The sequence below is a fragment of the Panthera tigris genome, chromosome C2, assembly GCF_018350195.1.
Source record: "Panthera tigris isolate Pti1 chromosome C2, P.tigris_Pti1_mat1.1, whole genome shotgun sequence".
Classification (NCBI taxonomy): domain Eukaryota; kingdom Metazoa; phylum Chordata; class Mammalia; order Carnivora; family Felidae; genus Panthera; species Panthera tigris.
In genome coordinates, this window is record NC_056668.1 from 61,440,034 (window position 1) to 61,452,523 (window position 12,490).

The 12,490-nt window shown below is 39.7% G+C and overlaps 1 protein-coding gene across 4 annotated transcripts in view; it reads right to left on the reverse strand.

The window, feature by feature from the left end:
* Nucleotides 1-6,769: 6,769 nt before the first annotated feature.
* The window catches only part of LOC102957482 (limbic system associated membrane protein), a 649,275-nt gene continuing 643,554 nt past the window's right edge, over nucleotides 6,770-12,490 (reverse strand). For all 4 annotated transcript variants that reach the window (XM_007098641.3, XM_007098640.3, XM_042999166.1 and 1 more), the window contains one exon: nucleotides 6,770-9,930. In XM_007098641.3, coding sequence (XP_007098703.1) covers nucleotides 9,833-9,930 — 98 coding nt within the window. In that variant the 3' untranslated portion in view covers nucleotides 6,770-9,832. The remainder of the gene's footprint in view (nucleotides 9,931-12,490) is intronic.

The window sequence follows — 12,490 nt, forward strand, 5'->3', positions numbered from 1 at the left end:
CTCCAGGTGGTATTAACTTTCTAACCCTGTAGCTTTTGTGGCTAAAAGGAAATAAAATCTCAAGCCAGTTAAGGACAATGCTATTAAAGACTCCAAATAGTTTTTTTATAAGATTGGAAATGGGAGGCATATAATAAAGACGGGCTATCCTTTGGCCCAGGTTCCTGAGAGGTAACCTTTAGTTCCTTAAAATTTTCCAAGTGGTAGGAGAGTTTCTTTGTTATTCATGTTGGGTCCCTGGAGCCACACCTGATATTTCATGCTAATGAGGTAAATTCTGATGGGCCCCTAGACAGTTTATGCCAATGAGGGATGGGGGCTGGCCATGCCACAAAGACCAGTCCTGTAGTTAGAGTACAGGGGCTTTGAGTCTTGTGGTCGTGACATCAGTCTGACCTCCTGGCAAGAGAGGGGTCCTGGAGATGGAGTTTGGCTGTTCATACAATAATTCAATCAATCGTGCCTAAGTAATGAAGCTCTAATAAAAACTCTGTGCACCAAAGCTTGGATGAGCTTATCTGGTTGGCCACACTCTGGGCATTGTCACACATCAGTATGCTGGGAGGGTAACGTGTCCTGATTCCAGAGGGGAGAGGACAAAAGAAACTTCACGTTTGGGATTCTCTCAGACTTTGCCTGAAGTGTCTCTCCTATTGGCTGGTTCCAATTTACATCCTTTTGCTATGATAAAACTGTAATCATAAAGATAATACTTCCCTGAGTTCTGTGTCATTCTAGAAATTATTAAATACAAGAGGATAGTGGGAACTGAATTTGAGGCGAGCTGATCAGAAATAAAGGTGGCTTGAGGTCCCTGAACTTGTGGCTCGCATCTGATGTGAGAGCTATTTTGTTTGAGAACTGTGTCTTTAACTTCGAGTTTGGCAAACTCATTGAAGAAGGGCATTTTTAGAGTTTTACATAAAATCAGTGGTGCCTGGGTGGCTCCATTGGTTATGTGTCCAACTTTGGTTCAGGTCATGATCTTGTGGTCCGTGGGTTCAAGCCCCACATCGGGCTCTGTGCTGACAGCTCAGAGCCTGGAGCCTGCTTCGGATTCTGTGTCTCCCTCTCTCTCTCTGCCCCTCCCTCCCTCCCTCCCTCTCTGTCTTTCTCAAAAAATAAACGCTAAAAATTGTTTTAAGTTTATTAAAAAAATAATTTTATATAAAATTCAAATTTGGGGAGATTAGGCCCTTAAACTGTCTCTTTAAAACAGAGGGGTTGCAGGGGTTTTGTTTCTGTCTGAGACCCTTTGCTGATTATTGAAGCTGATCACTAATGCTTACTCACCCTCTCCCCAGCCACCCGCCCTGATTCTTGTTTTTTCTGACCTATTTTGCCTACCAAGAGTCAAACTTCAGACCCTCCCCATCACCTTCCCCATGTATACGATTAGCCAATCTCACCTCTTTGGATTGTGGATTGCTTATTTCGCATTTTCTCTTGCCATCTCCTGTCTGTCCTGTGCAATGCTATAGGAATTCTATGGAAATTTGGAAGCATTTTGTGAAGGGAATAGCTCTCAGTAGGAATAGAAAACAAACTTTCTTTTTCATAAGTAGAAAAAGATAGGTGACTTTAAAAGTAATTTTATGCCTTCCACTGTTATCAGGTAGGATCTTATTAAAGTGAATCCTTAAAGATACCCCTGCTATGGAGACTTTAAAGAAAGAATATAAACTCCCTAATGGTTTTTGGGGACCATGTCCTAAGATCTCTTTCAAATCTAACAATCTGGAACTTCTTAATGCTTTGTCTGTAGCTTCCCAAAGGTAATTTATATTCATTCTTATGATCCCTTAAGGGAGAAAGAGAAACCCGCAGAGAATCTCTTTGCTTAGATGAGGACAATTTTTGTAAATACCACATTCCTATCTGTGACAAAAAAGATTTGATAGCCTTCCAGTGATTCTTCAGTATTTTGTCCACCCCTTCCTCACATGACTTGCACCATCATTGGCTTCATTTCCTGTCTTATTCATGAAAACCTCCAAGGGGCAGTGCAGTCAACCACAAGATCACTGACTCAGTTCAATGAAGACACATCTCCTTTTCACGTTTATTTCATTTTGCTTTAAGATCACAGAAGAGCAGAGCATTCATACGTGTAAAGTAACAGAAGAGAGAAACAGAATTTAAATACATTTTAAAAGAAAGGAAAAAAAAGCTCTTTTTAATTTTAATTTTTTTTTTTTACACACACTGCGCTTTTTATTTTCCTTCACAGAGCTAGTATCCAGGGAAAAAATCCATCCAATAAACAAAAATAAACTTTGAACAACAAAAAGCCCAAATAAAAAATGGCCATGTGTTTGTATCATCAAGGAAAATTTCTGTTTATGTCTACAGGGCTGAAAAAAAGGAATATATTTATATATATATATATATATATTTATATGTATATAACATTGTTAATAAGGAGAATTCTAACCAAGAGCAGGATTTATACACCCTTCAGTAGAGCAGTGAGAAGGAAGGGGTGGAGGAGTGTGGGGGGAGAGAAGGTGGAGGTTTTGTCCCGTGCTTCTCTCCCCCTACATTTTTTTTCCCTTTAACCTTCCCCAATCCCAGTGAATACTTAGGGAGCAGGACCTGGCCATAATCACCAGGATGAACCATTTACATTCTCTGGTGAAGAGCAAAGACTTAGGGAAGTGGGTCCAGAAAAGGCTACAGATAGCTTAGAATTACTGCCACGTGCCATGAAGCTAACAGTTTCATATATTTTGTTCATTTTGCAAGAAGCAGATTTTTACTCTGTGGCTGGCTTTACATAGAGAAGGCTTGTGCAGAGAAGAATGTAGCTGTAAGAGTAGATCCAGGAGCACCACTCAAATAGACACCTCTGAAACAACCATGGAAATGGGGAGTTGTCCTATGGGCAGGCCATTCATCCATTTTAAAAAGCTTCCTAAGTAGTCTAAGCACATCACATATCCTCATCTACATCAAGTGATATTAATGCTGGGAAGTCATGGATAATCCCTGGTCTTCAGTACATAAGAGACTCAGAGTCTTTCTGTTCTCCTAGGCAATGAATGAAAAGCTACCATTGGACAGATGCTAAGTTGAGCCTCCAGGATAGTGTGGGGCTACACTTTGATGGGTTAAAACAAGTGGGCTTGTGCTGAATCCATCCAGAACATGGCACAAGAAAGCAATTCCTCATTAACCGCCTGAGAAACATCATTTCTGTATGCCTTCTTCTCAGAGAACCTTAACAGAGAACTTGCACATTGATTCTGGCCTTCACAACAACTCTTACTATATTCAATTCTGTAACCTCCTCAAGTGTGTTTATTTTTGTCCTATTTTCAACTTGTCATCTTTAAATGGTATCGACTTGTACTTTTTAAAAATGAGGCTTATTTTCTCTCCATCTTCTTGCTTGACTTCATAGGCTATAAAGTCAAGTTTAGGGAAAACTTTTGCCATAAGAAATTCCTTCCAAAAACAAAATGTATTGTCTTGCCTGTTTCTCACAGAACAGCCTTTTAAACCTGCCTGAGACCACATGCTTACTACCATCAGCACAAGCAAAAAGTTTTCAACGACACACATTTACTGTAATGAGGCACTTGGCCCAGGATGAGAAAAAAAACTGACGTTTCCTGTCATATGCACAACATCCTCACTTGTTCCACGCATAACACTCAATCTGGTTATTTTCCTTCCTCTGAAAGGTTATTAGAAGAGAATTCAAACGTTAGATTATATATTATAAGGAAACAACTCCAGCTATTTCAGTGCCTTCAGTATAATCTGGATGTGTCCTTTCTCTACATTGCTAAGAAGTTTTGATCAGAAGAGAATTTTAGAACCAGTCCAGGGACCCTGTATTCTAGAAGGTTTGGCTTTTGAAATGGAGATGATGGAATGATGGTTCTGAGAAAGGAAGCTGGTATAGAGGCCTACGTGGAGGTGATACACAGCTGCTTGGAATAATCAGCTGAATACATCTTATATGATTATTAAATTCTTATTCAGGATCAGAGTTTAGAGATGACAGAGGTCTTAGAGATGTCATCCAAATTCCTTACTTTCGGGATGAGAACACCAAGTCTCAGGAAGGCTAAATGGCTTGCTTGAGGTCACCTAAGCTTGTTTGTGGCCAGACCCAAGGCTACAGTCCAATTCTTTTAACTTTCTGCCTGACCTTAAAGTTGCCATTTATCTTGGGTAAAGGAGTGTAATGTTTAAGTGTAATGTTAATTTGACCTAAATTTCTTTCTATAACTGTCCATGCAGAAAGTTCATGTGATCCCCAAAGTCATCTCTTTGATGACTTTTTGTGGTTGCTCAAATTGTAGAAACTCTCTCTCTCTCTTAAACACATCAGACCCTTCAGAAAGACCCTTCAGAATAGGTAGGTCTATTAGATTAAGTAAAAGTAGTTATTTCCTAGGGTAACTTGGCAAGATGTTTCTCAAGGATAGAACATATTTCTTATATCCCACGATTTCTTAGAATCAAGATGGCAAAGAAGATTTCCCGATGTCTTTGCTCGATGAGAAATAAAAACAGTAATATTTTGCTCACCACGCTGTGGGTGACTTGAACTTATTTAAAGAAGCCATCTTAGATGATCGGTAAGAAGTAACAAGAAGACACTGGGAATCAATGCAACAGACACATGAGCCCTTAAAACTCCTTCCTCTTTATTTCCTCATTTCCCTTGCTTTGGGGTCAGGTGAGACAACTATGGCTGCAGTTGGGGGAAACTCCACTTAGTTCCTGTAGGAACAAAGAGGTGGCCTCCTGAGGCTTGAGCAGGATGTGAACCTTTAATAGTTCCTGTGGGTCTACTTCCTTTTGCTGAGGCAACCTTCTTGTTTGGGACATTAGTCATCCTCCTTCCCATTCTGACCTGTGAAATGCTTCAGTTTTTATTTATTTTTATTTGATTTTTTTTCTTTAAGATTCACAGATTTAGCTGAACTTGGGCACTGCATGAAAAATGAAGTTTACATCGTTTATATTATGTACATAAACTAGTGATTTACATTGATTTACACATGATTGGTGCCTAATTTATTAATCAGCACACAGTATGTAAATGCACTGAAAGGAAATCAAGATTTTAAAATAAGTTTTCCATAATATCCATAAACATTTGCACTGGTGTAAATGTTAAACCTAAACCTAACGTTAACACCAGCTTCCTTGCCAAGAGGAAAGTGATGTACGTTGCTGCGTGAAAACAAATTCTCTCTTGAATTTCAGTTGGCCACATTTGACAACACAGCTACATGCAAATGAGAATAGTTTACTTCTCTTCTGCTAGTATGCACATAAATGTAAACTCCATTTTGCATTTAGTGAGATGTTTACAGATATAATGTCAACTATGACGGAAAATTTACATCACTGGGGCAAATGTAGTCTTTGGAAGAGAAATATTTTAAGTATGTAAGAAAGAAGAAGGCTTCCTGAACTGAATTTACATTTCTTAATTTAGGGTCCTATCTCACTATTTTTGTGGTATGTTTCACATTTGTCTTCAAAATATTAATAATTTTCATAGGTCAGATATAGCACTGCACTTATATTTCTATAAAAAACGATAGTTATTGGTGACCAAGACTAAATCCAGGCAAATAAGTTATGAAGATGAAGAGAAAAATAAGGCCATGGTTAATCCCATGGAACTTGGTCCACAAACAAATTCCTTTTAAACAAATAATTACAAAGTGGAAAAAAATGGGGCTCTCTATCTTTCTAAATGAAGCATAGCTCTCTTTTTTTGACCAGATTCAGTTCTTTTCTTCCTTTTAAGTTTAAACCATCATTCTAGATTTGTCTTATAATACATACAATATTGTAAATATAGCATCTGTAAAGATAAGATTAAAAAAAATACATACACATATATATTATTTTTCCACAAATAATTCAAGGCCTGCAAAAAACAAAAGGAGGGATTCTGGGAGACAAGTCAATAGAAACAGTCAAACCACAACCAACCTGGGGATGGAAAATGTGACTCTGGAGTAGTTAAGAAGCTAACAACTTGGTAGGTAATAACTCAAATAATTTCATGCTGAGGAGTTTAGTTTTTGTGTGCAAAGGAGGTAAGTCCATTTTTGGAGGAGAAACAGATTTTTGTTTCTCTCCCCAAGAACATGAAAATCACGAGTACTTTTACAAGGTCTCTATGAATAGCCCCAGTTGACTGAATATGTAGTAAAAAATGCCCATGGCAAGGGAGAAGTCTGTCTGACTTGGAAGAGAAGGCAAAGGTCAATAGGACATTTCTTCCCCATGAGAAAGCACAATGTTTTCCCTAAGCCTTAGTTCTTTTAAGGGCAGAGGGATTTGATGTCTCAAAACAAGTAAGACTTTCCTCCAACAAGGCAACACCTTCTGATGAACGATTGCACAGAGGATATAATTCTGCAGTTGTAAAACCTAGGATAGTTCTCATTCTTCAGGAAGTGCCCTTGGTCAAGGTCATTTCTGCATTTGTTAACTGAAGGTCGGATCTAAGGATTTTAAGAATGGTGGAGTGTCGTTTTGCATACAAAGGACATGAAAGATATTAGTCATTCAGATTAATTGATGAATTTCGCTCCTCTCATGGTATTGTTTTCAACCAGTTGGTTCTTTTCAGTGCAGGGTTTCAAGTTTTGACTACCAACGGATAAGATTCTTGAAGGGATTTATAGCAATATGATGAACTAAATTCCAAGAAGTCCCACGTTCAGACTCAATTTCTTGGTGTCAGTCCTCTGGCTCCTGCCTTTTTTCTGACCTTCCTCCAAACTATGTTCTCCTCCATTCTTCACATTGCTTAGAGACATTCTCAAACCTAGGAGATTTCTGGGGCCAATGTTTGCTCTGAAACAGGAGCCAGGACAAATGTTTTTAAATTCCCAGATCCTGCCAGAGATATATGCAAACACCACAATATTCAATAAATGTTTAATTATGTTTAATATATATTCCATTATATTAAAACTCAGGGAACAAATGGTGCTGACAAGGCAGACATTCCTTTCAGTGGAGAATCTCCTTCCATAAAACCAAGACCTTGTCCTTATGATAGGGTGGAGACAATAAGAAATCTAGGTATATGATTAAAATGTGTCACATGCCACAAGGATCTATTCCTGAAACTGATACTAAACTGAACTAACTCCTACTACTTTTCTTTTCTTGTATAACTTTAAATTAGCGTGAGTTCCTCTTAAGCTTCCACTTAGGGATGTGACTGGCTTTTCAATATATGGGGAACATTTATCATCAAGGATGATAAACTTATATTCCTGTACTAAGACCAAAATGTTAGAGAAATCCCCGATTGTCAATAAATTGATGCTGGATAGGAATATGGCTCACCTTCCCTATATTTTAGTAGCTACTTTCTTGGATAAGAATTTCTGTCCTATGCCAGGATCTGCCACAAATACTCTTATCCATCCTCAAGCCCAATTTGTTTGCCCTTCTGTTTCATGTCTAAGCTGCAAAATCACAAAAGAAGCCTGGTAATAAGCTTTCTAAAACAAACAATAGAATCCCCTAGAACAGATTTAAAATGTTGCTCATCAAAGAGATCATTACCTTCAAAGACAAGGCTCATTGCCAAGAGCCTTTAATTAATAAATTCTATCAGAAATTTCAAATCCTCCCCTTTCTTTCCTTCCCTCTTTCCTGTCTCCTGTCTTTGCCTCTCCCTTCCTCCCTTCCTTTCTCTTTCTCTTCCTTTTTCTATTCGCAGTTAGGAAGTTTCCTGTTTTATAACATGTGACAGCTATTTTTCAGGTTCCAAAACTAGGTGAGGTACCATATTTGGCTTTTCTGAAATACATTCAGTTATGACCTCAGCAATAATCTTCTGTCTTTTCATATGTTGAGCCACTTCCAATGCCTCCTATAGTCTAAGCGAAAGCAATGGTTGGTTTCCTGACAAAGATATTTACAGCCAGCTCTCTCTGCAAACCTTTCCTAAGAACATCCTGGTGCTGCAGTGATACCAAACTTTGTGGTATGCATACAGTTTCTGCCTAAATTATTACAGGTTTCCCAGATCTTTTGATTAAGGAACTAACATTTCAGATGACTCTTGCTGATGTAAACTTAGACATCATATCCCCCATAGTATCTTTCAGGAACTAGAAGCCAAAAGTGAGCAGGGAAGGTGGAATATATCCCAGTGGCCTGGCCTAGGATAATGATGGACTAGTATGAACAATGGTACTGCAAACATTACCAGTGGGGCAGAAGGGAGATCGTGCAAGCCACCAAGTAAAGTATTAGCTTGCAACATCAGGACAAAAATCTGCAAAGGAGCACAAGGAATGGATTCTTTCTTGTTATGGTCAATGCTCTGTACAGAGCTCTGCCCACATCTCCGCAAGATGAGTAGGGATGTGGGCATCTGTCTACTTTTCGTGCCTTGCTCACTCTCCATATAGGAAACAATCTCTGCTCAGGGGAATCCATGGGCCAAATGCAGTGTTAGGTGAAGCTCAGGGAGGGGGCAAAACAGAGCTGCTTAGGATCTCCATGTGGCTCATCATCCTTTCATTGGGAGTTAACACTTGGGAGACCTTTCTGCTTCTTGGGATTTACTCAACATATGCTACTCACTCCTGCAGCAAAGCAGGTCCAAGCCTGCAAAAAGCCAGGAAATATATGAATTCCTCAGACTCATGAAACAAGAGTGAAATCAGAAACCTTCTCTCCTAGGTCACCTCATTGACGTCACTGATTCTTTCTACTGTTTGCTCACCCCATCAATAGTAGGCACTTTCATTTACAGTGATATTCTGAGTGACTCTCGACTGGGTTCTGATGATTAGACTAGGAGGAATATGAGGTTCTGCCCTTAAAAGGGGCACAGCTTGGTGTGAATACACACTGATGTCATGTGACAGCCATGGGGGGGTGCTGGGGGGCTCTGCTCCATGCCTTCTTCTCCACCATGTCCCCCAGCAACTTGTCACAGCCGCGTCTCACAATTACAATGCGGGACAGTATCTACAGCACAATGAGTCTATGTACACATGGACCATTCCCTTGGCATGCTTTAGAGAGAGACACACACGCTCACATACTTGTATACCCACGTGAGAGCGAGAGGCTTGAGCACGCACGCACAGTGGAGAAAATTAAAATGGCACTTCCTAGCATTTGCGGCATGACTAGTGCTGGGGGGGCTGTGAAGAGAAGCAGCAGCCAGGGGGCTCGGGGGAGGGAATAAAACGGAGTATCTGGGATGGATGTGGAGGAGATAGAACACACTGAAGGGGGAGGAAATGGTCTTAAAAGTTGGGGAGATAGTGGAGGCAGGAAAGCCAGATAAAGGCTCAACACGGATTCCAGCATGGATTCCACTGATAGTCTGAAATGGCTACAAGTCAGCTCAAATGAAAAACAGAATAAAAAGATGATGGAAATATAGACACCAAAGGCAAGACCTTAGTTTTTCTTTCCCCACAGATGAAAAAGAATGAAGGAAGGATAAAGTGTGTGTGTGTGTGTGTGTGTAGAGGGCGGTTAACATCCATCTGATACTTCTTCACTTGTCTTATTTTTACAACATCCGGGTGTCCTTAGCATGATGTAGTCTTTATGTAGAATACATTTGCATCGATATACACATATCCTTGTAGAACTTTTCCCACCCTGATTTACTGAAATTTTTATTGATGGACTTAAAATGGTTTTAAATGTATTTTCTTCTTCGTTTTCTTATTTCCCCCTCCATTTATAAACACACAAAGTTGTGAAATAAACAGTCTCCCCCCATCTTGCTCTCTCTCTCTCTCTGTATCCTGTGTAACGCATTTTTGTGTGTTTTTTAAATTATTTTAAAATTTTTATTCTATTAACATTTGCTGAGAAGGCAGAGCAGAGATGCTGCCAGCAGCCACAGTGGTACGGCCAGACTGATGGATCCATTTATTCCTCTCACCGACCCAGGCCCTGCAGCGCAAAAGAGAAAGAAAAGAGAAGTTACATTCAGCCCGCTCTATGTTACAGCTGACTGCTGACAGTATCAGAGGTAAGAATGGGCTGCGCCTCAAAGTCAGTGCTTGAGTACAGGCCAGGAAGGGCTCACAGTCTTTCCTAAATCCTTCTCCTTGAGTTCTAAGTATCTCAAGGGGTATCAGTGGTTGAAATACATTTGAATACAAACTACTCTTGCTGGAGAAGGCTATCACTGATGTGTCTGCTGGTGCAGCGGGCTCCTCTTCACCCAACCTCTTCTTGCATGCTGTGCCCTGCATAGCACTGTGATGCCAGAACTCATTAAGATTCCAAGCACTGGTGAGGGTCCTTCAGCAGTCAGACACGGGCTCCTCCAGCTGATTCATCACAGGATCTCCATCAATAAAACATAGAGCCAATCCGAAACTCTCATTTCTCAGGGGGAAGCAGTAATTATTTATTTGTTAATGGGGAGGGGAACTGTTTCCAAGGAACATTTATGGCTGGATGGCACCTTAGCTGTATGCTAGAAAATAAGTCAACTCCTTGTAGACTCTTAAGAGGTTGCAGATCATCTGGTCCAAATTCTTCATGTGACACTTTAAAAACTCAAAAGCAAAAGCAACCACAAAAACCACCACCACCACCAGCAGCAAACCTAGAGAGGTTGAGAGGCAAGTCCAAACCAGAAGCAGAACTGAGATTTGAACGTGCCCAGAATTCACCCTGGAATGGCAGTCTATGTTGTTTCCCACTGTCACCCGATTTTCCCAACATGGATACGATTTTGGGGACGTGGGTCTGGATCTAAGAGGGAGATGGGAATGGAGAGGAAAGTGGAGAAGGGATTTGTGTAGACAGAGAGAAGAGAATTGGGGCAGAAAATGTGGGTCCCATGAGCTTGTCCCCTATGCTTTGCTTGCTCCATTTTCTCCTTTTGTATAGTTCTGTTTGTATAGATCCATTACAAGAAGAAAATCTCGGTGTTTTTCACAACAGAGATTTTTAGATTTAAGGTTGTATGCTTAGACAATGATGTTCAAAAGAGAAATCAACGTGACTAATTATGGGTCACTTTGCAGTTCTGAGGTCACATATGCAGATCAGTGTGTGTGAATGAAGGTGCATGTGAGTGTGCTGTGTGCCCATGCGTGTTTAAACCTATGATGGTTTTCAAGTGCAATAGAAGCATCCTCTGGTGTGCACATGTTTCCAAAATTGTCTACAACTATATCAGATCAGATGTAAGATAACAGGGAAAATGCTGAATTCAAGAATGTTCTAATCTGTGTTCTATATAAATAATAGCAACAACATCAACCGAACAAAACCAACAATTACACAGCACTTGTTACCAGGTACTGTCAGAAATGCTCTACCAATCTAAGCATATAACCATGCTACGAGGTAGGTATTATAATGGACCCTTTTTCACAGTGAGATAATAAGAGGCACAGAGAGGTTAAATCTACTGCACAAATTCACAAAGCTGGTGAGCAGAGGAGCTGAGGCTTTTACCCGGGCAGCTGGCTCCCGTCTTTGCCCATCACCACTACAGAGTGGTTACACGGGGAAGGAGTGCCAGTGAGTCTCCTGTCAAATCAATTTTGGGTTCATTTAAAACAAGAGCTAGAACAAACAAAACAACACGGAGGCAACCATTATCTTGGAACAAGTGATTTTCGATAGAATATTTTTTACTAGAATGTCTTCTTGAGAATATTAAAAACATTACTTAATATAAAAATATGAAGATATACAAACTGTGAACAGCATAGTTATAAAGTAAGTATAAAATAAGTATAAAATATAAAGTATAAAACATAGTATAAAATAAGCTTTATTATCTGGAAAGCTATGGAAATGCAGAGTAAACAATTTAAATATTCAATCAGTCAATTCTGCAGTTTTCTGAATGACTGTAGGATCATATTAATAAAAGACACTTTTGCTACCTTCATGTTTTTCATGAGGAATTTAGGCTCAAGAAGATTATGTGCATGCATAAAGTACCTGATGGTAATTGTTGCCCGGGCACTGGAATACAAACATTTGGAGTCTCAGCTCAATGCCTTTCCTTAACCTACCCTCCATGCCCTTCACCACCACCATTTTTGGCCTTTGTGACCTTTAAGCTCTCTCAGTGGGCACTCTCCAGGCCTTCTGGCCAGATGGCAATGCATTTCCCCATCATTTTAATTCCTCTGTATGCTTTAAATGGCATGAACTCTATGGCACATTTGTTTGGATTAGTGTTGTCAGTACAGCTTCCAAAACAGAGAAAGACTATACACAAATTGAGGCCATACAGGACTAAACAAAAATGATTTTTGTTTTGCCTTAGGGATAGGGTGAAACAGAAGGATTTTACAAAGAGTTTAATTTTGCTTATTTCCTTAATCTCATTTTTAGTGCTGTGACAGGCTAGATTATCTCTCAGACATCTTGGAGTTGAGTAGTAACTGGGGAAGTCTAAAAACCCTAGTCTTAACACTTTATTTGAAGGGCAGTAAATATTTGAGAAAGCAAAAATTCCATCATTGAAAAACATGAT